The sequence below is a fragment of the Delphinapterus leucas genome, chromosome 6 (genome assembly GCF_059928025.1).
Source record: "Delphinapterus leucas isolate spDelLeu-1000000601 "Yukka" chromosome 6, BTC_Dleu_Yukka2, whole genome shotgun sequence".
NCBI lineage: Eukaryota > Metazoa > Chordata > Mammalia > Artiodactyla > Monodontidae > Delphinapterus > Delphinapterus leucas.
The window spans coordinates 41,845,751-41,871,678 of NC_143134.1; the positions used below are offsets into that span (position 1 = coordinate 41,845,751).

Sequence of the window (25,928 nt, forward strand, 5' to 3'; positions counted from 1 at the left end):
CTCACATAGGCATAACCCAAATGGTGACCCTACACGAAGAGACTTCAGAAAGTAGATCTTCACCTCACGAATATAAGGGTAAAGGTTTATATAACATCTCCAAAGGACAAGAAAAGCACACTTGGGTTAACTCTTCTTTTGATTAATTTCCACTTTGTCAAATTACTCAATAAACTCTTTCAACTGAATGTCTTTTATGAAATTTCCAAGGACTTGATTGTTATTGACAAATTTTGTTCTCTATTAAGAGAATGCTAAAATATACTGAAGCCGGGAAGGGCAGTTAAAAAAAAAAACCAAACAAACCCTATATTCTCTGATACTCTTTTGCAAGAATAAAATAAGAGAACAAACAAAGCCTATTACTTACTTTAAAAAAAAAGTTAATCACTAAACTCTTCAAAATTTCTTTTTATTAATGACTTTCTGATTCCAGAAAGTTAAAATAGTACTGTTGGTCTCTCTGAAAATGTCAGGCAAATATCTTTATTACATATATATCTGAAAGAGAGAGTATTTCACATCAAGTTAAAAATAAAAAAGAATTTCAAAGAGATTAAAGAGCATGTAAAAAAAACACAAACAAAGTAAAACTAGTGAAAAAAATATTAAAATTTATGTTTACAACCTCAGGGATGGGAAGACTTCCTCAGCAAAATGCAAAACTTAGACAGAAAAGATGGACAGGTTTCCTTCTATAAAAAAAGTAAATCTTCCTGTTTGCCGAAAGACACTATTTTAAAAAGTCAAAAGATTAGAAGAAAATATGAGCAATGTATATAACCAATAAAAGATTAGTACATATAATTTATAAGGTAAGTCAACAAATAAAAATAAACATTTCTTTCTATTCTTCACATGACAAAAATGCTTAACCTTATTAGTAATCAGAATAACACTGTAAGTGAATTGGCAAAACTAAAAAAGTTTGATAATATCTGATATGGGTGAAAGCATAAACAAAACGATGCCCTCATCTACTGTTGGTGGGAGTGTAAATTGATAAAGCATTCCTGCAAGGTAATCTATCAACATTTAAAATCAACATTTAAAATATACAAACCTTTTCTCTCAGCAATCCATTTCCAAATGTCTGTCTTTATAAGTAAGGTATTATTTTTATTTACTAAATGCCAGTAACTTTCCAAAGTGCTTCACATACATGAACTCCGCTTATCTTATAACAAGCTTCTGAGGTGGGTACACTTATTGCCCCATTACAGATGGAAATACTGGGGCAAGAGAGGATGAGAAATTTGCTCAAAGTCACATACTTGTAATGGGCGGAGCCAGGATTCAGACCGAGGTAGCCTGACACCAGAGTACTCAGAAATATTATGGAATAGAATTCAGAAAAGAATTGATTCAGAAAGATCTACAAGGCAAACAGTTACCTTTAAAAAGATGCAGAACAAGATTGGTATTATAATGTCTTTATGCAAACAAAAATGAATATATTTGATTATCTACATAATGAATGAAGCTATATATCTTATTATCGACATAATATATGCACTGGGGATGGTTAAAGAAGGTTATCCCTAGGAGTGGAAATGGTAGTGGGAAAGGAAGATGAAGAGGAACTTCCCCTTTTAGCTCTATGTATTTCTAAAGTGCTTGAAATTTTGAAAAATGAGAACGCATTCATATGTTACTGTTATAATACTTAAATGTTATTTGTCTTTTTAAAAAAATGGTTCGGGGGAAAGGATCATATGGAAAACAGTCTGTCCTTACAGAAGTTTCTATAACTGTGTTTCTGGCTTTCAGTCACATTTTTCCCTCTTTTAAAAGTTGATCCAAATATCTGCTAAAGTCAACCTCCTAAATTTTCCAGAAGTATTTTCAGCTCATATAAAAGGCTTTAACCTTCAACCTCTTTAGCTTTGGTCTCACTATGTTTATGACTATTTTTGAAGAACCAAATTTTTGGTTGCTGTTGAAAGACATTTAGAAGATCATTTATATAAGAGGAGAAACTTAAACTGGGGACATTGAATCTGGAGTTAAAACCTGGCTCTGTGTTCTCAGGCAGTGTAGTTTTTTGGTTAATTATGAGTTGGAAATGCCTACTGCTCAATTAGCAGGAATGAAGACACATGAACGGTTTATGTCAAGGACAGGAGGCTGCAGAGGAAATCTGCAGGCCATCAAACCTGAATAAGAGAAAAGGCTTCCTATTCCAGTTCCTCCTGCGGGACCTCTTCAGGTCACTTTTATATTTACTCCAGAAGGACAAAGGATGCATCGGTACTTAGAGAATAAATATCGTATGTGGACTTCCATCAGGAAACGCAAGTAACAGAAAGCTGATGGTCACAGCTATTCTTTACCAGTGTGATGACTGCCAATCCCCCTCCGCCCTTTTGATTCCCTTATTTTTTTTTTTCCAACCCTGTTCATTATCAATGCCATCAGGCGGGGCTCCCAATGTGGATCACTCTCAGAAGACTTGGCAGCCCCTGTGCCCCTAGATGCTTCCATTTCCTCTTTATGAGCACTTCTACATTTTCAACGAAGAAAGGGAGCCAGGAAGCAATGTGAGAACTAAACATAAGACTTGGTTACAACAAAAATGAGAGCATTCAAAGGCTTGATTGCCTGTTCCTTTGGCAATAGAGCTGCTCTAGAAAGGTCCTTGAGCCCTACTTCAGTGAAAATTAAAATAAATCACAGGCATTCTTCAAAGAAAAGGGATAAAATTATACATTTACCTACAGGGTATTGATACAGGCATAGATTTAGATAGATGTGTTATATAGTTCATGCACCCATACTAAACACGCATATGAATAATCCCTATACAGATGGCCAAACGCTAACAGAGGAGCTTTATTCAGGACTCTGCAATTATGATAACTAGATATTCAACCAAAAGCCAAAAGGATGGTGTTAAGGCACAGAAATGAGCATGGAGAAATGGAATAGGATAAATTCTACCTCTTGACATCTTTACTGAAACAGGGCTGGTAGTCTATTGGACACTTGCAACAAGAGGCTTAAAACATATCAAACGATAATGAAACATAATTTCTAGGTTAACACCAAGATGAGAGCCACCATCTGGCACTTCTGCCAGCCTCAAAGCTGGACAAAGACACATATTACGAGGCCACACATTTGGAGGGAGAGAGGCAGAAACTGAAGAGGCTCATGTGCAAAATGGAAAGTCAAAATGAATCCTCCAAACTTCAACAACAGTAACAGTTTAAAACAGTGTGTGAAAACCCACATATCCTAAGACAAAACCTGGACAAAATGACCTCCTGTCTATGACCATTACTTATCTGGAATAATTTCTTTTAAGTTTAGAAGCTTAGAAAAGCTCCAATATCTCTCTTTAACCATTCATATACAAACTGCCCTCCAAATATTAACTGTTTTCCAATTAACAACCTAAAGTGGATGGAGTTGAAAACTCTCTGTGATCATTCATTCCATCAATTAATATTTATCAACTGCCAACTTTGGCCTTGGCACTGGGTAAGTAATGATGAACAAGACCAATATGAACTCTGGAGCTCACAGTCTGGCCTCTGTGTTCTAGATTGCGCCATCAGGATTTGGTTATAGTGAACTGACAGAACAGATGAAAAAAAATCCTATGAAGCTTACAGTCACATAGACCCATCTCCAAAGAACACAGCACAGCTCACTGCTGTATTCTAAGATCTAGGTTTAACTCCCTGATTTGGAATTTAGGGATCACCTTCCCATGGAAAGCAATGCCATCAATGATGTTTGGATTCTAGGGTTGATCCATAAATCTTGAGTTGCCCTGCATGCAGCTGCAGTGTGATTTTAAGAGATTTCTGGTTTGTGTTACCCTGGGAATCAGTTGAATCAATAGTATTAAACCGTAATCTATAATCCCAACGCTGCTACCATGGATTGAAACAGTGGAGGCTGAAGTGCGCAATGCTGGGGATGCAAAAAGCTGGAAACACCTATGAGTGGGCTGGCTGCCGTCCTTCAGTCTCAATCTGTCCCCAGGACAAGGGAATATGCATGGCGGTATAATCTCCCCAAAGGTGCTTAGGAGGGCAAGAATTAATTTGGGATAGCTCGTTTGCACGTCAGCCATTGGCCTCTCACACAGAACCAAGGCACTTGTTCTGGCCAAGGATATGCACATTTCATACCATTATTACTCAGAAATCACAAGTGACATGTTTTCTGGCTATTTCAGGAAGTATAATAGTGTTTTTACACATTCTCCCCTTTTAAAAATGTATGTTTTTTCAACAGCTCTAATAGCATTTAAAGTACATTAAGTTACATTAATTTGCTGATTGAAGTATAGTTGATTGAAGAATAGTTGATGTTTCAAGTGTACAGCAAAGTGATTCCGTTTTACATCTATATATGTATATATGTGTGTGTGTGTGTGTGTGTGTATATATATATATATATATATATATATATATATATACGCACACCAGAATATATATATATCTTTTTCAGATTCTTTTCCATTATAGGTTATTACAAGATACTGAATATAGTCCCCTATGCTATACAAGAGGTCCTTTTAACTTACATTAATTGTTAAACACCACTTTTTAGGCAGTTTCATTGCATGAGCCTCGTCTTCTCTTCTAGATCCCCTAAATTACAGCTCAGCATTTGACCAATAAAACAAGAACCTCAACTCAGGCCCATTTTGTCCAAACCACGGCACAGTTAGATGTGTAGCTAAAAATAGAGGAAAAAAGCTATTCTAAACAAGAACCTGAGTCTCTGAGACAAAATTTAAAAAATAATTTTATTTATGTCTAAAAATAAGGGAGTAAAACATATGCTCTAGTAGTTACTGCCTGAAGAAAGTCATTTACTGGATCTGTGACAAGGTTAAGTAAAACCTTTCTTACCAATCATTAACGGTGCCCTTAGGTTATACCCGGAAAATATAGGTGCTTCATCAGTGGTCACCCCAAATTATCTAAATAAAATACTCTGTCAGCCTAGTGACAGAGTCACTATATGAAATACAATCTTCTCTGAAACAAGACGTCTGCATTTTATTCTCCTCCATCACTGCACTACAAAGAGTGAGTTCACATTTACAGGTCATTCTTCTGTTGTTTTCTTAACACAAAGTGGGGGTGGGGAGTGACTCCCAAATACTGCTCCCAGGGTTCCCAAAGCCTTTCTGAGATCCCAGTAGGACCTGAACATACCCTTTCTCTGAAGAGCCCACAAGATGAAAGTTTCCAAGTCAACCCTCAAGACAGGAAAGTGACAGAGCTAGAATCTGGCTGTGTCCAGTAAACACTCTGCTTGGGGACATCCACCCCAACTGCCTCTAAGGAAAGAAAGCATCTGATCAGGATGAAGAGAACAAAATCCCATGGGAGGCGGCTAACACATAGAGAGGAGAAGCCTAGGCCAGACCTGGGCGCCAGCCGAACACGGGGACCCAGAAAGGTCTTTGAAGCCATGGGTGGGTTTGGTTTGAAATGCCTCTCCCACATCTTGTCATGCTTGGAAAGAGACCTGGGAACCCATGTTTATCCCACTGAAAGGTGATTCTCTGAGAATGCTTGGGAAAAAGCAGCATCCCTTGGAAACCATCAGAAATGCCCATTTCCAGGCCCACCGCAGACCTATTAAATCAGAAACTCTCAGGGTAGCCCAGAAATCTGTGTTTTCACAAGCTCTCCATGAGTTTCTGAGGCAAAGTCAAGTTTGCAAACCACCACCATAGGATTAATTAAAATCACTGTAGTACAGTCCCCCTCCCAAGCCTTATTCATAATTGGAGAATGAGAGGTCTTTCCTCCTTCAAAAGAAATGTCAAGGATCAACAGGCCAAATAGGGAGTCAGGAGAAGGTTTAGGTGTTTTTTTAAGGCTGAATTTACCATGGCTCCTCCTCATTCATTTCAGGTTTGGGAATCTTGGTCATGGGCACCAGCAAAGGCAGAGGAAAAAGCATCAGAAATGGATCTGATTCACCCCAGAGCCCAGTGTACATTGGACAATTTATTGCTACTTAAAGATCACTTTCAAGTAAGCAAGTGACATTAATGGTAATTGTAATGAACCGTACAGATCAAGAAAGCCCACCTGACTGTCTCCCCAACACAATTAAGAAAGACACCACTAAACCTTCCTCACAGATTTCCCAAGCGAGTGGCTACTTATAAGAGACCATGCAGAATTTAACGATAACATATGAGTCAATACATACGCTTAAATTTCAGAGCAAATGTTTTTTAATCACTGAAACTCTTGGCTACTTATATCACAAGAACATTTAAATACGTTTCCCCCGTCCCCCAAAATGAATTTTCAATCCTCTAAAAGAGACCAATGGTCTACTGAGAGGCAACAGAGATCCTAATTTTTAATCGAGCACTAGGAACTTTTCCACTAAAATAAAAAGCCACTCATTCACAAAGCATCAATGTACCTCCAACGGCTGTTCTTATTTTGCTTCCCAACACTTTAAATTTCAAAAGATGAGAATCTGAAAAAGCAGCAGCAACACAAAAAGCACACCATGGAAATTCTAGAAGTCAAATGTACAACAGAAAGGACCTTTCTACACAAAATACATGTGTCCATAACTAGCCTACTGCCGCCCAGCCTGGCCTGCCTTTCTGAAACAAAAGTAAAACTCGGGTACTATTTTTTTATATCATTATTAGGCACTTGAAACTCAAGAAACCAGTTCTGTGTCTTCTGGGATAACTGTCCTCATTGGAAAATGAGTAGTGCTGAATAATCAACATGATTTTGCTCTGTCTTGATTTGTAGTATCATAGCCTTGTTCCTATTTTTTCAGCCTTCACCCCTAGTCATCGTAAATCTAGCTGCTTCCTTCTTTAGTGGTAATTAGCATTAGTCAGAAGCCAAAAATGATTCCACATAAGAAGTAAAATAAACACAACCCTTCTTACCTTTCATGCCAAACTTGGAGTGTCTTGCCAACTTCAGCAGAAACAGCATTACCAGCAGACAAAATCCTACTACAGATGCAATTACCACCACAGCATAGACCTAGAGAAAGGAAGGGAGGGCAGTTATGATCTTGATAATTAGTTTCTTATACCCAGGTGGTGCTGATTTTGATGGAGATGGTTAATATTTATTGAATACTTACTACCTGCTTTTCTAAGAGCTTTATGGATATCAATTAATCTTTAACAACCCTAGGAAGATTTATGCAGGTCCTATTATTATCCCTATCTCTACAAATGAGAAAAGGTAAGTTAAAGCTTATAAAAATGGGGACCCAACTGATATTATACAGATTAACATATACTAATACATCCTATATTATTATATAATGTATAGATAATAGATATTTTATCTCTCCCCATCCATCTATCTACCTATGTACCTACCTACCTATCTGGAGAGAGAAGTGAGAGAGAGAGAGTATATAAAACATGAATGACAAAATACTAATAATTTTTGAAGCTGCTGAAAGATACAATGGGGTTCATTCATGATTTTCTCTACCACTGTACATGTCTGAAAACTGTCCACGATAAAAAAAAATTTTTTTAAGTTGACTACTGTTGCTCTTAGAAGTCAGGGTGCCCTAGAGCAGTGAGTAGGTCTGCAAGGGAGCAGGAAGGCACTTGTGGGTGAGCACAGCCTGTGAAAGCTCATGAGGCTGTAGACTTATGACATGTGAACTTTTCTGTATGTATGAGAAAGATCAATACAAAGTTGTTTTTTTAACTTAAAGGTGTAGCTGCAAGTTGTGAATCATACAAGTAGAGAGAGTAGATGCAGATCTTTGTGAATCCTGTCACAGCCCCAAGCCGGGGATCACAGAGGCACAAGTGCATAATGCTAAGTACACACTAACAATTTAGAAACAGAGATCGACACAGGACTATGCATCATCTTCCATTTTTGCTGTTTACCCCAAAGTCCCGCTTCCAAAATAAATTTGTTTCTATAAACCAGGAGTTGGCAAACTTTTCCTGTAAAGGGTCATATATTAAATATTTTAGGCTCTGGGGGCCTACAGTCTGTGTTGCAACTAGACAACTCCCCTGCTGTAGTGTGAAAACAGCCACAGACAATATTGCAAACAAATGGGCGTGTCTGTGTTCCAATAAAACTTTATTTACCACAACAGATGGATAGCTGGATTTGGATATAGTTTGCCTAAACTGTCCTAGATGTCCATACTGACTTAAATGTCTAAGTTTCATTTAATCCACATAACAGTCCATATGACATATTATTATTGTCCCCATCTGTGGTAATCATTAGTGCTGTTTCCCAAACATTTCTGCTTTCCCCTATGTTTCTCTTTGTAGGATTCACTTCCTGGCTTCCTTGTGGTGAGATGGGTTCAGGTGACTAGTTCTGGCCAATGAGTTGAGACTTGTATCACTGCCAGGAGGAGGATTTCACTGCTTACTGCAAGATCTTAGACTAAAGCAGTGGTTCTCAACCAAGGATAATGTTGCACCCAAGGGACATTTGGCAATTTGGAGTTGTCACAACTGGGAGAAAGGTGCTACTAGCATCTAGTGGGTCAAGGCCAGGGATGCTGCTAAAGATCCTGCAGTGCCCAGGAGAGCCCCCCACAAAAAAAATTATTCATCAATAATAGTAGTGTTAACAGTGCAAGGGTAGTGCTCTCTTCCTCTGTGCCATAATAAATGCTAACTTTTCAAAAGGCGGCTGCCTTGTCAGCCTCATCTTGGAATGAGGATGATGCTGATAGAGCTCCCAGCCAATACGTGTAATGAAACAATAAATAAACGTTTGTTGTTTTAAGCCACTGACATTTGGGGGTTTTTGTTACTGCAGCATAGCTTATCCTGACTGATACACCCAGCTCATAGTGAGAGACAGTGTCAAGTGGAGATTAAGAATATGGATTGTTCCTGAGTTTGAAATTTAGATTTGCCACTTACTAACTACATGGTTTCCAAATTACTTAACCTCTCAGCATCTCATAAACCTCATGTATAAAATAGAAAATATAATAACACTACCTTGCAGGTTGTTATAAATCCTCAATTAGTCAATGCAGATAATGGGCTTGACATAGTGCTTACTGTAATAAGTAATTAATTATGTTGGCTATGATGATGATGATAAAACTGAGATTTATAAAATAAATAAATAAATAAGCAGCCCAAGATCATACCTCTCAAACTTGGGATTGGAATCAAAGTCTGCCCAAGTATAAAACCTGTGATTTATGTGTGATTTACCCACTACATTGCCTTCTCCAAAGCATGTGGCTGAGAGCGAAGGCAGGATAATAAAAACATATGGCTAATCCCTCCACAGCACCTTCAGATGGGGTCAGATGGGGACAGCATTAAATAAGCTACAAAGCACAGAAAAGAGCACATGCCAAACAGTTGGCTAGGATGGAGCAAAGGCGTAATCATTCTCTCCTCTGGTGCTTCAGCTGTGAGTGGCTGTCCCACAGAACGCTTCTGCAGATGTCTGAGTACAAACTTAACTCTGTCTCTGTGGCCTATATATAAATAGAGTGGTAGTGATTCCTAAAAGCCTAGTTATAAATCAACTTGTTCTAACCAAGATCATTTCCCTCCAACTTACCTACTGATTTCGGATGTTTCTTTCTCAATCTTTATTTCTAACTAACATTTGCAAGGGAAAGAGATCATAATATTTTAGCTATAAGTTTCTCTACCCTATTATTAAATTCCAAAATCCTACAGATGAAAGAAGAATTCATTAATAAATGAGTTCAAACACTATTTTATAGATAAGGAACCTGGGACAGAGAGACATTTGGAGGACTTGCCCTGAGTCCCAGGATCACTCTGCAGAACCACAGTCTTACCCACTTTGGAAAGTACTCAACTGGCATTCAAGAGACCTATGTCCTAATGAACCCAGGATACCTTGCCTTTACCAGCTGTGAGACCTCACAGGTGCTTCACTTCTCCCAGCCTCTGTTTCCTCGCTTGTACGTGGGGATAATAATACCTGCCCTGCATTATCTACTTCATTAAAGAATATTTAAGTCATCTTAGAAAATGGAAAGGTGTTCTTCTCCAGAAACGCAGCTGATGATCTGCTAACAAATATTTAAACCTATTGAAGCAGTTCTAAATGTAAAGAATCCTTTAATAAACAAAAACTCCTGTGACAATGAGAAGAATTATTTCCTCAAAAACAAGTTATTTGATAAATACAGAGTTTCATGTACTCTGTGCATGTGTGCTGGGGTGGGGGTGGTCTTCACATGGGAGAAAAGCAGGAGTGAGTTTGTTTGTTTGTTTGGTTGGTTGGTTAGTTGGTTTTTATCTGAGGCTACCTCTCAGCACAGAACAAAGAACTGCTCTCCTCTGAAAATCCAGCAGGGTTCATGAGGAGCATCTGCTAGACCAGAAAGGTGAATGCTTAAGGCTGTCTTGCAAATGCTCTGAAAACACCTTTGAATTTTGTATCAGCTCCCTGACTCTGAAACTCTTGCTAATCTAATGATCTTTCCTGTGATCAGGGACTGTTATGTATCAAATATTTGATCCACACATAATTTAAAAATTTTCTTTAAATTCTACAAAACATTGCCTTGTATCTCTCATGCAGATTTCTAAGAGCCACAGGTGAAGTCGAAACATACAGACTTTCAATGAAGATTATTTTCACTCATCTTGCCTTCCAAAGACAGTACTATAGATAGTTCAAACATCAAGATATGCCAATTGGGGGCTTAAATTTATCATTTGGGTTCAAAAGAGAAAACTGAAGTTGGTATATAATTTTTAGTAATTGGAATACATACACATCTGTGGGCTTAACACATGTTCCTTGGATTCCTTACATATGCAAACAACGTTCTCAAACCAAGAAACATTAAGTGGTTTGGTATGAGAGTAAAAACTGAAATAAATGCATAAGGCAGGAATTAGAAAACATTCTTCAGTTGATTTAACACAACAGTTTTCCTTGTTATTTCAATGCAATGCATAAAGTCATCTGTGGAAATGTGTGTGTGTGTGTGTGTGTGTGTGTGTGTGGTGTGTGTCTCCAAATACTGGATGTGCATATTTTGAGTTGCAGTTAAGTTGTATCTATTTATGAGCCTCCTGGTCCCACTGCATGGCCCTGGTTTAAATATCCATCACATCTCTTTATCATTGCACCAGACACCTAAATCATCATCACCCCACTTCTAATCCCTCTCTTCTGCAACCCATTCTATAGCGTTCATCATTAGTCTAATCACCTCCTAGGTGCCAGGCACTATTCTAAGGACTAGGGATACAGCCATGAAAAACACTGAGTTGCCTATACTAAGAATCTTACTAAAGAATCAGGGAAGGGAAAAAGATATTGAACATGTAAACAAATAAATAATCAAGGTAATTACACACAATAATAACTGCTCAGAAGAAAATGAAACAGGGTAATGGCTGCTGCTGGTCACTCTAGCTAAAGCTATGTGATGACCACTGGGAAGTGCATACCTTCTAGAGGGAACGGCAAATGTGAAGGCTGTGAGACAAGAGTAAGCCTGGAACATGCAAGAGAGTATTTTAAAAAGATAGTTGGTAAACAGTGAAGAGAGTATGGAGATGAAGTCAGAGAGACAGACAAGGTCAAGATATGTAGGGCCCTGTTAACCACCATGAGGAGTTGGTTTCTGTAACAAAAGTTTTATTACAATGCATTGGGAAGACTCTGAGAATGATAACAAAAGAGTGATCACTCAAGGAAGAAGGCTCAAGGGTGGTGTAAGAAGATCCTAAACTCATCTCCTACCATGGACACAGCAAATCTTTCAACTAAATATGAAATAATTCCCTCAGAAAGGGACCTGAAAACTAGATGAACAAAGCCTCCACTTGTGCCATCACAAGTATAAAATGGGGGAATGGGGAGTAAAAAAGATAAAGCTTTGGAATGTGTTCAAATTTAAGTTGCTACCAACTTAAAATAGGCTACTACTTACATAGGATGTTATATGTGAACCTCATAGTAACCACAAGGGAAAAACTTATAGTAAATCCAGGAAAAAAATAAGGGAATCTAAACATAACACTAAAGAAAACCACCAAAACACAAGGTAAGAGAGAAAGAGAATAAGAAAGGAACAGAAAGGAACTACAAAGACAGCCATAAAACAACTACCAAAATGACAGCAATACATACTGGTCAATAATTACTTTAAATGTAAAAGGACTAAATTCACCAACTAAAAGAGCAACTGAACAGATAAAAAAGCATGGTCTATCTATATGTTGTCTCTAAGATACTCACTTCAGAAGAAAGAATACACAAAGACTGAAAATGAAGAGATTGAAAAAGATATTCCAGGCAAATGGAAAAAAAAGAAAGCTGGAATAATAGACAAAACAAACACAGTAATAAAAGACAAAGGGCATTACATAATGATAAAGGGGTCAATCCAGCAAGAAGATATAACATTTACAAATGTATATGCACCCAACACAGGAGCACCAAGATACACAGAGCAAATATTAATGTACTTAAAGGGAGAAATTGAGAGTAATGCAATAATAGTAGGGGACTTTAACACCCCACTTACACCAATGGATAGATTATCCAAACAGAAAATTAATAAGGAAACATCAGACTTTGACACATACCAGATGACCTTACTGGACATACAAAGAACATTCCACCAAAAAGCAGTAGATATACATTCTTCTCAAGTGCACATGGAAGATTCTCCAAGATAGATCACATGTTAGGTCACTAAACAAGTCTTAATAAATACAAGAGGATTAAAATCATATCAAGCATCTTCTCCACTGACAATTGTATGAAACTGGAAATCAATCACAAGAAAAAAATGGGGAAAACTACAAAAACGTGAAGATTAAGCAACATGCTACTAAACAACCAATGGGTCTTTGAAGAAATAAAAGGAGAAATTAAAACAAAATACATAGCAACGAATAAAAACAGAAATACAACATACCAAAATCTTTGGAATGCAGCAAAAGTGGTTACAAGAGGGAAGTTCATAGCAATACAAGCCAACTTCAAGACACTAGAAAAATCCCAAATAAGCAGTCTAACTTTACACCTAAAGGAACTAGAAAAAGAATAACAAATGAAGCCCATTATTAGTACAAGGAAGGAAATAATAAAAATCAGAGCAGAAATAAATAAAGACTGAAAAGTAGAAAAGATCAATAAAACTAAGAGCTGGTTCTTTAAAAAAATAAACAAAATCAATAGAACTTTAGCTAGACTAATAAAAAAGAGAGAGGACTCATATATAAAATCAGAAATGAAAGAGGAGAAATAACAATGACACCATAGAAAAACAAAGGATCATAAGAGATTATCATAAACAATTATTTGCCAAAAAATTGGACAACCTAGAACAAATGGATAAACTCCTAGAAACACAATTTTCCAAGAATGAATTATGAAGAAAAAGAAAATCTGAATAGACAAATTACTAGTAAGGGAATTGAAACAGCAATCAAAATTCTCTCAACAAACAAAAGCCCAGGACAAAAGGGCTTCAATGGCAAATTCTACAAAACATTCCAAGAATATTTAAGACCTATCCTTCTCAAATTCTTCCAGAAAATTGAAGAGGAAGGAAGCCTTCCAAACACATTCTACAAAGCTAGCATTTTCCTGATACCAAAACCAGACAAGGACACCACAAAAAAAGAGAGAATTACCGGCCAATATTCCTGATGAACACAGATGCAAAAATCCTCAACGAATATTAGCAAAACATATCCAATAATGCATTAAAAGGATCATACACCACAATGAAATATAATTTATTCCAGGGGTTCAAGGATGGTTCAATATCTGCAAATCAATCAATGTGATACATAACATTAACAAAATGAAGGGTAAACAATCACATGATCATCTCAATAAATGAAGAAAAAAGCACCTAACAAAATTCAGCATCCACTTATGATAACAACTCAATGAAGTGGGTACAGAGGGAACATACTTCAACATAATAAAGGCCATATATGACAAACCCACAGCTAACATCATACTCAGTAGTGAAAAGCAGAAAGCTTTTCATCTAAGATCAGGATCAAGACAAGGATGCCCACTCTTGCCACTTTCATTCAACACAGGGTTGGAAGTCCTAGTCATAGAAATTAGGCAAGAAAAAGAAATAAAAGGCATCCAAATCAGAAAGGAGGAAGTAAAAACTGTCATGATTTTCAGATGACATGATAAAATGTACGGCATTTCTATACACTAATAATGATCTATCAGAAAGAGAAATTAAGAAAATAATCCCATTTACAATTGCACCAAAAGAATAAAATAACTAGGAATAAATTTAACCAAAAGTGAAAGACCAACACACGGAAAACTGTAAGACCCTGACGAAAGAAACTGAAAAAGACACAAATAAGTGGAAAGATATTCCATATTCAAGAACTGGAAGAATTAATATTGTTAAAATGTCCATAGTACCCAAAGTAATCTACAGATTCAGTGTAATCCCTATCAAAATTCCAATGGCATATCTCATAGACCTAGGACAAATAATCCTAAAATTTGAATAGTACCACTAAAGAACCCAAATAGCCAAAGCTATCATGAGAAAGAAGAACAAAGCTGGAGGTATCTCACTCCCTGATTTCAAACTGTACTACAAAACTATAGTAATCAAAACAATATAGTATTGGCACAAAAACAGACACACAGATCAAGAGAACAGCAGTGAGAACCCAGAAATAAACCCATACGTATATGGACAATTAATTTACAACAAAGGAGCAAAGAACATACAATGGAAAAAGGATAGTCTCTTCAATAAATGGTGCAGGGAAAACTGGACAGCCACAAGCAAAAGAATGAAACTAGACCACTATCTCATGCCACACACAAAAATTAACTCAAAATGGATTAAAGATTTGAATGTAAGACCTGAAACCATAAAATTCTTAGAGGAAAACATAGGCAGTAACCTCATTGACATTAGTTTTAATGTTTTTGTGGATCTGAATCCAAAGGCAAGGGAAACAAAAGCAAAAATAAACAAATGGTACTACATCAAACTAAAAAGCTCTGCACAGTGAAGGAAACCATTATCAAAATAAAAATTCAACCTCCTGAGTGGAAGAAGATGTTTGCAAATTACATATCTGATAAGGGGTTAAGATCCAAAATATATAAAGAACTCATACAACTCAACAATAGAAAAACAAACAACCAGATTAAAAATGTACAGGAGATCTGAATAGACATTTTTCCAAAGACATACAGATGGCCAATAAGCACATGAAAAGATGTTCAACATCACTAACTATTAGGGAAATGCAAATCAGAACCGCAGTGAGATATCACCTCACACCTGTTTGTATGGCTATTATTGAAAAGCAAGAAATAACAAATGTTGTCAAGGATGCTGAGAAAAGGGAATCCTCATACACTGTTGGTGTGGCTGTAAATTAGTGCAGTCACTATGTAAAACAGTATGGAGATTCCTGAAAAACTTCAAAATAGAACTACCACATGACCCAGCTATTCCACTTCTGGCTATTTATACAAGAACACGAAAACACTAATTCAAAAGGATATATGCACCTGTATGTTCAATGCAGCACTATTTACAATAGGCAAGATGTGGTAACAACCTAAGTGTTCATCAATAGACAAATGGATAAAGAAGATGTGGTATATATACACAATGGAATATTACTCAGCCATTAAAAACAATGAAATCCTGCCATTTGTGACAACATGGATGAACCTTAAAGGTATTATGTTAACTGAAATAAGTCATACAGAGAAAGACAAATACCATATGATTTCACTCATTTGTAGAATCAAAAAAAAACAACAAAGAAAACAAAATAGAAACAGACTCATAGATACAGAGATCAGATTAGTGGTTACCAGAAAGGAAGGGAGCTGGGGGTGGGCAAAATGGGTAAATGAGGTCAACTGTATGGTGACGGATACCAACTAGACTTCTGGGGATGATCACTTTTTAGTGTATTCAGATGTTGGATCACAAGATAGTACAGATGAAACTTATAAAATAAAAAACTTATTTAAAAAAGTCACTCAGGCTGCTATATGGAGAAAGGCCAGAAGATCACAAGAGGGGGAGGGGGGACAGGGTAGGAGGCTGTGGCAGTCATCCAGGAACAAGCAATTGTGGCAAACTTTCTCGGCAAAGGGCCAGATGGTAAATATTTCCAGCATTGCAGGCCATACAGACTTTGCTGCAACTACTCCACATGCCCCTGTAGCGCAAAAGTAGCCACAGATGATATGTAAATAGGCATGACTGTATTCCAATAAAACTTTATGGACACTGACACGTGAATTTCATAAAATTTTCATTTGTCACAAAATGTCACGCTTCTTTTGATTTTTTTTCAAACCACTTAAAAATGTAAAAACTATTCTTAGCCTGTAGACTGCCCCCAAACAGGCATAAGCCAGACTTGGCCCGAGGGCCATAGTTTGCCAGCCCCTGGGTTAGCCTGTGGCTGAGGCTGGGGAGGTGGGGAGATATGGATGGGTTGGTGGTTTACAAGGAGGCAGAACTCACGGGATGTTAGACTGGGCGCACAAGACAGGGAGGAAAAGAAAAGAATGGAGGAATCTGCTGGGTTTTGACCTGAGCAGCTGACAGACCAGCCCCGCCACACAGTCCTAGGGAGATGCAGCCCTGCTGCTCACTCACGCCCCCTTCAATGCTCCTCCCTGCGCCATAAAGCTAACTACCTGGCACTGTGGTTCAAGACCTCATGGCCCTGCCTCGGACCGCCCTCCCTCATACGCCTTACCTTCCAAGCAAGAATGCTTCCAGACTGCAGGCTCAGGCTCACACACCCAAAACGCCCTGCCCTTCGTTTCCGCTATGTCCAAATCCCAGGCATTCCACACAGGCCATGGAAAAGGCCACCTGTCCCGCAAAGACTCCTCTGGCTCTCCCAGCAGGAAGGAACAGGGCGCCTGCCCCTCTCCTTCGCTCTCTCGCATTGCCTTGCTCAGCCTCTGTTTGTAATTTAGTTGCTAATATTCATGTCTCAGGTCTCTGACTTAATTTAAGTGTAAGCTCCAAAGGGACAGATATGTGTTTCATTCGTATGTTTAAATCCCCCCACGGCCTGTCCCTTCCAGAACCTACTGGATTCCTTACATTTGGTGGGCACTGAAATTTTTATTAAAATATTTAAGGAGACAGGTATGGAGACAGAAAGAACCCTACATGTCCCTGAATGAGAAAGCTGGTTTCTTGCTCTTCTAGCAATAATCTTTTAAAGGACAGATATTTAAAACAGGAATCACCAGCAATAGGTCAGAGGCTATATGGTACCTTTATCACTCTCTTAAACCTTTCCATTAGTTCCTCCACACTTCAACACTCTATTTATAGCTGAACAATAAAAATGTTTTGTTGAAAGACTCGCACTGAAGCAGCTCCATTCCTCCAACATTCAAGCATCCAAAATGCTCAGAACCATTCTACGAAACACTTAAGTATCCCACTCACCGAGAGATGTTCCCGACCGGTTTTGTCAGCAACATCTGTGGAAGGGATTTCATTACTTCTGTTCGTGGTGTCCCCAATGTCATTTGCCGCAGTCCCGTAATCTTAAATTGGAGAAAGGGGGAAAAGAAGGAAGCATGAAGTTGTCATTAGGCTGCCAACAAACATGAGGCCACAGTACAACCCAGAATGAAGCAAGACAAATTACAAGATTCCAAACCACTGACAGCGTGGCTGGGGAGAAGCGTGACCAGACATTGGGTTAAATCCATTGCAGTGTTAGGACTGTGCGATGCGAAAATTATATTCAGCCCAGATCTTTACATCATTGTTTTGTTTGGTCAAATTCCAAGCCAGGTCTAGGATTTTTCTTTGCACATAAGAATATATTCCTTTTTTGATAAAGTATTTAATGAAAATACAAAAAAGAATCGATCATGTAAGAGCCAGATTTACAGACCTGGAAGGGTCTCTGGAAATCGAGTCTAACCACAAGTTTTACAGCTGCAGAATGAGAGCTAAGGGATGTTAAATGACTAGTCTAAAGTCAACTGGCAAGAAGGCAACAGAGCCTAGACATGAACCAGGCTTGAAATCAGCAGCTCTGATTTCCGAGGCAGAAGCACTCAAGGTAGAATGTGGAACCGGCACCATTAGGGAACTTGGGTCCACATCTGAACTTTTTTAAAGAGTTCTGAATTGCCAATATATCAGTTTCAGAATTAATGTGTAGGGAACTTCACCAATACAACATTTAGAATTGTGAGGGTATGTTCTCAGTTCTCAAATGTAGTTGCTCTTCTGAATCAATTTTAGTCTACAGGGATCAGGATATAAGTAAATGATTTTTTTGTAGGCAAAGTTTTTATTAACATATTACATATAAAAGTCATAAAAAGTTTTTGGTAAGCTTACTGCAGAGCATGTTGTTTATAAATTTTTGTATTTTTATTCTAAACAGGTATGGTGCCTTCAATTTCCATCCTGAACAAACAAACTCATTAAGTCAGCCCTAGCTAATCTTCCCTTGGTAGAATTATCAAGCTGGCCTAAGGGCAACCAATTTAAATTATAATTTTACTAGCAGAGTGTTCCTTTGAATGTGAAAGAAAATTAACAGAAAAAGCATATATTTTCTATCTGTAGCTGTTTTATTTTTAACTGCAAAACTACATTCTCACCATTTTCATTTTGAATATATTAGAACTTATTAATATTTCAATCAAACAGTAGGAGATATCATTTATTTGCTTATTTTCCCTTTTCATATTATATCCAGCTACTCATGCAAAATTAAACCACTGAAGTATCTATAGTTTAATATCATGACATTGTAGCCCAAAGATCCAAAGTGTGACCTGAGACCAATGGAAAGATGACATTTTTAGAGTCTTAAAAGTTATTGGAAAGGAGTCCAAAACATAATTTTAAAACTGAAAATCACAATTCAAACATATTTCTCTGTGACACAATTTGACATACTTTCTTTAAGCCCTATCAGAACAAATAAAAATAAAAATACACAAATCACATGCACAAAATTATCCAAACCACAGCTTGGAGGAAAGATGGCTTAACATGCATAAAGCAGGTAAAGATAATGTAATTCCCTAGTTAAAATTAGCTCAAGTTAAATATACACACGTACAATAAACATAGAGAATTGTTTTATATTAAAATTATAAACTATATTTATAATATAAATATACACATTTGTCAAGGTCTGTATATAAAATTAAAGAATAGATTTTATAGAATAAGTATATAAATGTATCTTTTTAATCAATGTAAGTTTTAATCAATCTTAAATTTCAAGCCAAGTCTTGAAATTTAGCCTGCCACTTCCCCAAACGGAAGCCTCCTGGTCATGAAGGTGGTTTGAAAACTGTTAAAGATGGATTTTCATACCTAGTAAAACAGCCCTGGGATTCAATTAAAATAGCAAAGTAAATATAAGATATTTGTAAGCTAATATAGTGAATCTTTGGGTTTCTCCCTTTCCACATTCCTAGAAGAACCCCATTTTATTCAAGGGGATCAAGCACATCCTCTGGGGAAGCTGATCGAAACTCTAGGCGTGGGTCTAGCTAGTCAAGGGTAATCCAGCCCTCTTCTCAGTACTGGAGGCAAAAATGGACCATGACCCAACTGAGTCTTGAATCAGATACAGGAGGGCTTGGTGGAGGTCTCTGGGAAAGTTCTCTTTCTTCTGGAACACTTTCAAAAGCTCTTCCCTTTCTCTCATCAATGTTTCTCTCATCAATGTGAATGACTCATCTTAAAACCGTAAGAGAAACCAGCCTTCAGTGAAGCCAGTACAATGGGCAGGAGAGTGCAGAGATAAAAAAAAAACTTGGATCCCTGATGACATGGTTGAGCTGCTGGTTTCACCAACCTTAAAACGTGCCCTGGGGCTTCCCTGGTGGCGCAGTGGTTGAGAATCCGCCTGCCAATGTAGGGGACACGGGTTCGAGCCCTGGTCTGAGAAGATCCCACACACCGCGGAGCAACTAGGCCCGTGAGCCGCAGCTACTGGGCCTGCGCGTCTGGAGCCTGTGCTCCGCAGCAAGAGAGGCCGTGATAGTGAGAGGCCTGCGCACCTCGATGAAGAGTGGCCCCCGCTTGCCGCAACTAGAGAAAGCCCTCGCACAGAAACGAAGACCCAACACAGCCATAAATAAATAAATTTAATTAAAAAAAAAAACAAACATGCCCTGCCTCTGAGGCTCCTGTGTGTGAGCCAGCCTTCCTCATTTTGTAAGAAACATAATTTTGAATTGGCTTTACTGTCACGGCCAGAAACTGATACACCTCCCTTTTCTTGGTAGTCATGGCTTTTAAACAGGTAATTAGTTCCCAATTATGGAAACAAAATGTCTGTTGCAGCGCAATGGATTTACTACTTCCAAGAACAAGCAGGAGAGAGAAAACATTATTTACAGGCATTGTAAATATCAAGGGAAAACAGCCATCAATACTGAATGATTTTTGAAATATTATTTTGGCCTATGTCATGCTTGAAGTATATATTTAACTGAGCTTAAAGTTAGTTCTTCTTTTAATTGTTTTATTTCATTTTAGACAAACATTTTGAAAAAAATACAAAATACAGACCACAGGATAGCTACCTTCATAAATTACATCAGGATAATTTGGGTTTGCACCTAAAAAGAAAACAAAACAAAGATATCTTGTTAAGTATGCATTTGAAGTTAAAAAATTACTAACTTATACTCACTAAAATCAGCTAAATATACATTGAAAGCTTTCTAATTGAATAGACTATTTTATAAGACAGGGGAATAAAATCTGAAATTCTAGGTTTGCTTCATGTTAACCTTGTTGCTCTGTCCAAGCCCACAACCTCCATCACTCTTCCAAAAAAGGAAAGAAAAGGATAAACAGAATTTACAAATCACTTTAGCAAGAATATATTCAACAATCAATGAATTATGACCATTTCCTTTTTTTAAAACTGTTTCTATTAAACACTTGGTCATTTTAATTGTAACTTTGGTATTTCTATTCCAGAAACAGATCACTTCTATACCACTTTTGTTATTCTCTGATGATTTGGGGGTTACTTTCAAACTATGTTGTGGCACGTCCATTTGTATTCACAAACACGTTATTAACCAGCCTAGATAATAATACCTATAGCACAATTTTGCTCTCCACTTGGTCTTCAGGGACATTTCTATGACAGAATAAACCCTTTTTTTTTTTTAACCCTAATACAACATAGAAAAACAAATGTACTTTCTCTACTGAGATTATAAATAAATGTTATATCACAGAGAAATTCAAGAGTATATCATTTAATTATTTTGGATGTGCCTTTAGTCTCCAAGATGGTCAGAATATTCATTTAAAAATATTCCTAAGAGAATTTGCAAAAAACGAAAAATTTTTTAACTTTTTAAAATCACTGTCAAAAAGAGCCGGTGAAGGCTTCCGGGAAGATGGCGGAAGAGTAAGACGCGGAGATCACCTTCCTCCCCACAGATACACCAGAAACACATCTACACGTGGAACAACTCCTACAGAACACCTACTGAATGCTGGCAAAAGCCCTCAGACCTCCCAAAAGGCAAGAAACCCCCCACGTACCTGGGTAGGGCAAAAGAAAAAAGAATAAACACAGACAAAAGGATAGGGACGGGACCTGCACCAGTGGGAGGGAGCTGTGAAGGAGGAAAGTTTTCCACACACTAGGAAGCCCCTTCGCGGGCGGAGACTGCGGGTGGTGGAGGGGAAAAGCTTCGGAGCCGTGGAGGAGAGCACAGCAACACCGCTGCAGAGGGCAAAACGGAGAGATTCCCGCACAGAGGATCAGGGCCGACCGGCACTCACCAGGCCGAGAGGCTTGTCTGCTCCCCCGCCGGGGCGGGCGGGGCTGGGAGCTGAGGCTCGGGCTTCGGTCGGAGCACCTGAAGAGGACTGGGATTGGCTGCGTGAACACAGCCTGCAGGGGGTTAGTGCGCCACGGCTAGCCGGGAGGGAGTCCGGGAAAAAGTCTGGACCTGCCGAAGAGGCAAGAGACTTTTTCTTGCCTCTTTGTTTCCTGGTGCGCGAGGAGAGGGGATTAAGAGCGCTGCTTAAAGGGGCTGCAGAGACGGGCGCGAGCTGCGGCTAAAAGCGCGGACCCCAGACATGGGCATGAGACACTAAGGCTGCTGCTGCCGCCACCAAGAAGCCTGTGTGCGAACACAGGTTACTATCCACACACCTCTTCCGGGGAGCCTGTCCAGCCCGCCACTGCCAGGGTCCCAGGATCCAGGGACAGCTTCCCCAGGATAACTCACGGCGCACCTCAGGCTCGTGCAACGTCATGCCGGCCTCTGCCGCCGCAGGCTCGACCCGCACTCCAAGCCCCTCCCTCTCCCCGGCCTGCGTGAGCCAGAGCCCCCGAATCAGCGGCTCCTTTCACACCGTCCTGTCTGAGCGAAGAACAGACGCCCTCCGGCGACCTACACGAAGAGGCGGGGTCAAATCAAAAGCTGAGCCCCTGGGAGCTGTGAGAACAAAGAAGAGAAAGGGAAATCTCTCCCAGCAGACTCAGAAGCATCGGATTAAAGCTCCACAATGAACTTGATGTCTGTGGAATACATGAATAGACAACGAATCATCCCAAATTGAGGAGGTGGACTTTGAGAGCAATATTTATGCTGTACAGCTTTGCTTCCACCATTTGTCCTAGGGTTCTATCCGTCCGTTTTTTTTTTCTTTTTTTTAATTTTTTTTCTATTTTTTCTTAATAATTATTTTTTTCATTTTAATAAATTTATTATATTTTATCTTTATTTTATTTTACTTCATCTTCTTTCTTTCTTTCTTTCCTTCCCTCCTTCCTCCCTCCCTCCCTCCTTTCTTTCTTTGCTTCTTTCTTTCTTTCTCCTTCTATTAATTCATTCTTTCTACTTTTTCTCCCTTTTATTCTGAGCCTTGTGGATAAAAGGCTCTTGGTGCTACAGCCAGGAGTCAGTGCTCTGCCTCTCAGGTGTGACAGCCAACTTCAGGACACTGGTCCACAAGAGACCTCCCAGCTCCACATAATATCAAACGGCGAAAATCTCCCAGAGATCTCCATCTCAACACCAGCTCCCAGCTTCACTCAACGACCAGCAAGCTACAGTGCTGGACATCCTATGCCAAACAACTAGCAAGACAGGAACACAACCCCACCCATTAGCAGAGAGGCTGCCTAAAATCATAATAAGTCCACAGACACCCCAAAACACACCACCAGACGTGGACCTGCCCACCAGAACGACAACATCCAGCCTCATCCACCAGAACACAGGCACTAGTCCCCTCCACCAGGAAGCCTACACAACCCACTGAACCAACCTTAGCCACTGGGGACAGACACCAAAAACAACGGGAACTACGAACCTGCAGCCTGCAAAAAGGAGACACCAAACACAGTAAGATAAGCAAAATGAGGAGACAGAAAAACACACAGCAGATGAAGGAGCAAGATAAAAACCCACCAGACATTAATGAAGAGGAAATAGGCAGTCTACCTGAAAAAGAATTCAGAATAATGATAAAGTTGATTCAAAATCTTGGAAATAGAATGGACAAAATGCAATAAACATTTAACAAGTACCTAGAAGAACTAAAGATGAAACAAACACTGATGAACAACACAATAAATGAAATGAAAAATACTCTAGATGGGATCAATAGCAGAATAACTGAGGCAGAAGAACAGATAAGTGACCTGGAAGATAAAATAGTGGAAATAACTACTGCAGAGCAGAATAAAGAAAAAAGAATGAAAAGAATTGAGGAAGGCTCAGAGAACTCTGGGACAACATTAAACGCACTAACATTCGAATTATAGGGGTTCCAGAAGAAGAAGAGAAAAAAAAAGGGACTGAGAAGATATTTGAAGAGATTATAGTTGAAAACTTCCCTAATATGGGAAAGGAAATACTTAATCAAGTCCAGGAATCACAGAGAGTCCCATACAGGATAAATCCAGGGAGAAATACATCAAGACACATATTAATCAAACTGTCAAAAATTAAATACAAAGAAAACACATTAAAAGCAGCAAGGGAAAAACAACAAATAACACACAAGGGAATCCCTATAAGGTTAAGAGCTGAGCTTTCAGCAGAAACTCTGCAAGCCAGAAGGGACTGACAGGACATATTTAAAGTGATGAAGGAGAAAAACCTGCAACCAAGATTACTCTACCCAGCAAGGATCTCATTCAGATTTGATGGAGAAATTAAAACCTTTACAGACAAGCAAAAGCTGAGAGAGTTCAGCACCACCACACCAGTTCTACAACAACTGCTAAAGGAACTTCTCTAGGCAAGAAACACAAGAGAAGGAAAACACCTACAATAATGAACCCAAAACAATTAAGAAAATGGGAATAGGAACATACATATCGATAATTACCTTAAATGAAAATGGACTAAATGCTCCCACCAAAAGACACAGATTGGCTGAATGGATACAAAAACAAGACCCATATATATGCTGTCTACAAGAGACCCACTTCAGACCTAGAGACACATACAGACTGAAAGTAAGGGGATGGGAAAAGGTATTTCATGTAAATGGAAACCAAAAGAAAGCTGGAGTAGCAATTCTCATATCACAAAAAATAGACTTTAACATAAAGACTATTAGAAGAGACAAAGAAGGATACTACATAATGACCAAGGGATCGATCTAAGAAGAAGATATAACAATTGGAAATATTTATGCATCCAACATAGGAGCACCTCATTACATAAGGCAAATACTAACAGCCATAAAAGGGGAAATCGACAGTAACACATTCATAGTAGGGGACTTTACACCCCACTTTCACCAATGGACAGATCATCCAAAATGAAAATAAATAAGGAAACACAAGTTTTAAATGATACATTAAACAAGATGGACTTAATATTTATAGGACATTCCATCCAAAAACAACAGAATACACATTTTTCTGTAGTGCTCATGGAACATTCTCCAGGATAGATCATATCTTGGGTCACAAGTCAAGCCTTGGTAAATTTAAGAAAACTGAAATTGTTTCAAATATCTTTTCCAACCACAACGCTATGAGACTAGATATCAATTACAGGAAAAGTTCTGTAAAATATACAAACACATGGAGGCTAAACAATACACTACTTAATAACGAAGTGATCACTGAAGAAATCAAAGAGGAAATTAAAAAATACCTAGAAACAAATGACAATGGAGACACAACGACCCAAAACCTATGGGATGCAGCAAAAGTAGTTCTAAGAGGGAAGTTTATAGCAATACAATCCTACCTTAAGAAACAGGAAACATCTCGAATAAACAACCTAACCTTGCACCTAAAGCAATTAGAGAAAGAAGAACAAATAAAACCCAAAGTTAGCAGAAGGAAAGAAATCATAAAGATCAGATCAGAAATAAATGAAAAAGAAATGAAGGAAACGATAGCAAAGATCAATCAAACTAAAAGCTGGTTCTTTGAGAAGATAAACAAAATTGATTAACCATTAGCCAGACTCATCAAGAAAAAAAGGGAGAAGACTCAAATCAATAGAATTAGAAATGAAAAAGGAGAAGTAACAACTGACACTGTAGAAATACAAAAGATCATGAGAGATTACTACAAGCAACTCTATGCCAATAACATGGACAACTTGGAAGAAATGGACAAATTCTTAGAAATGCACAACCTGCCAAGACTGAATCAGGAAGAAATAGAAAATATGAACAGACCAATCACAAGCACTGAAATCGAAACTGTGATTTAAAATCTTCCAACAAACAAAAGCCCAGGACCAGATGGCTTCACAGGCAAATTCTATCAAACATTTAGAGAAGAGCTAACACCTATCCTTCTCAAACTCTTCCAAAATATAGCAGAGGGAGGAACACTCCCAAACTCATTCTACGAGGTCACCATCACCATGATACCAAACCCAGACAACGATGTCACAAAGAAAGAAAACTGCAGGCCAATACCACTGATGAACATA

General features: G+C 38.4%; 1 protein-coding gene across 2 annotated transcripts in view; it reads right to left on the bottom strand.

The window, feature by feature from the left end:
- NTRK2 (neurotrophic receptor tyrosine kinase 2) overlaps positions 1-25,928 on the bottom strand; it is a 166,002-nt gene that overhangs the window by 53,559 nt on the left and 86,515 nt on the right. The window contains exons 9-11 of one of the 2 annotated variants that reach the window (XM_030759451.2): positions 20,565-20,600; positions 17,440-17,540; positions 6,905-7,004 (exon numbers count right to left, since the gene is read on the bottom strand). In XM_030759451.2, coding sequence (XP_030615311.1) covers positions 6,905-7,004; positions 17,440-17,540; positions 20,565-20,600 — 237 coding nt within the window. Of the gene's footprint in view, positions 1-4,695; positions 7,005-17,439; positions 17,541-20,564; positions 20,601-25,928 lie in introns of those variants that run through there. The other variant, XM_022558878.2, reaches the window with a different exon arrangement.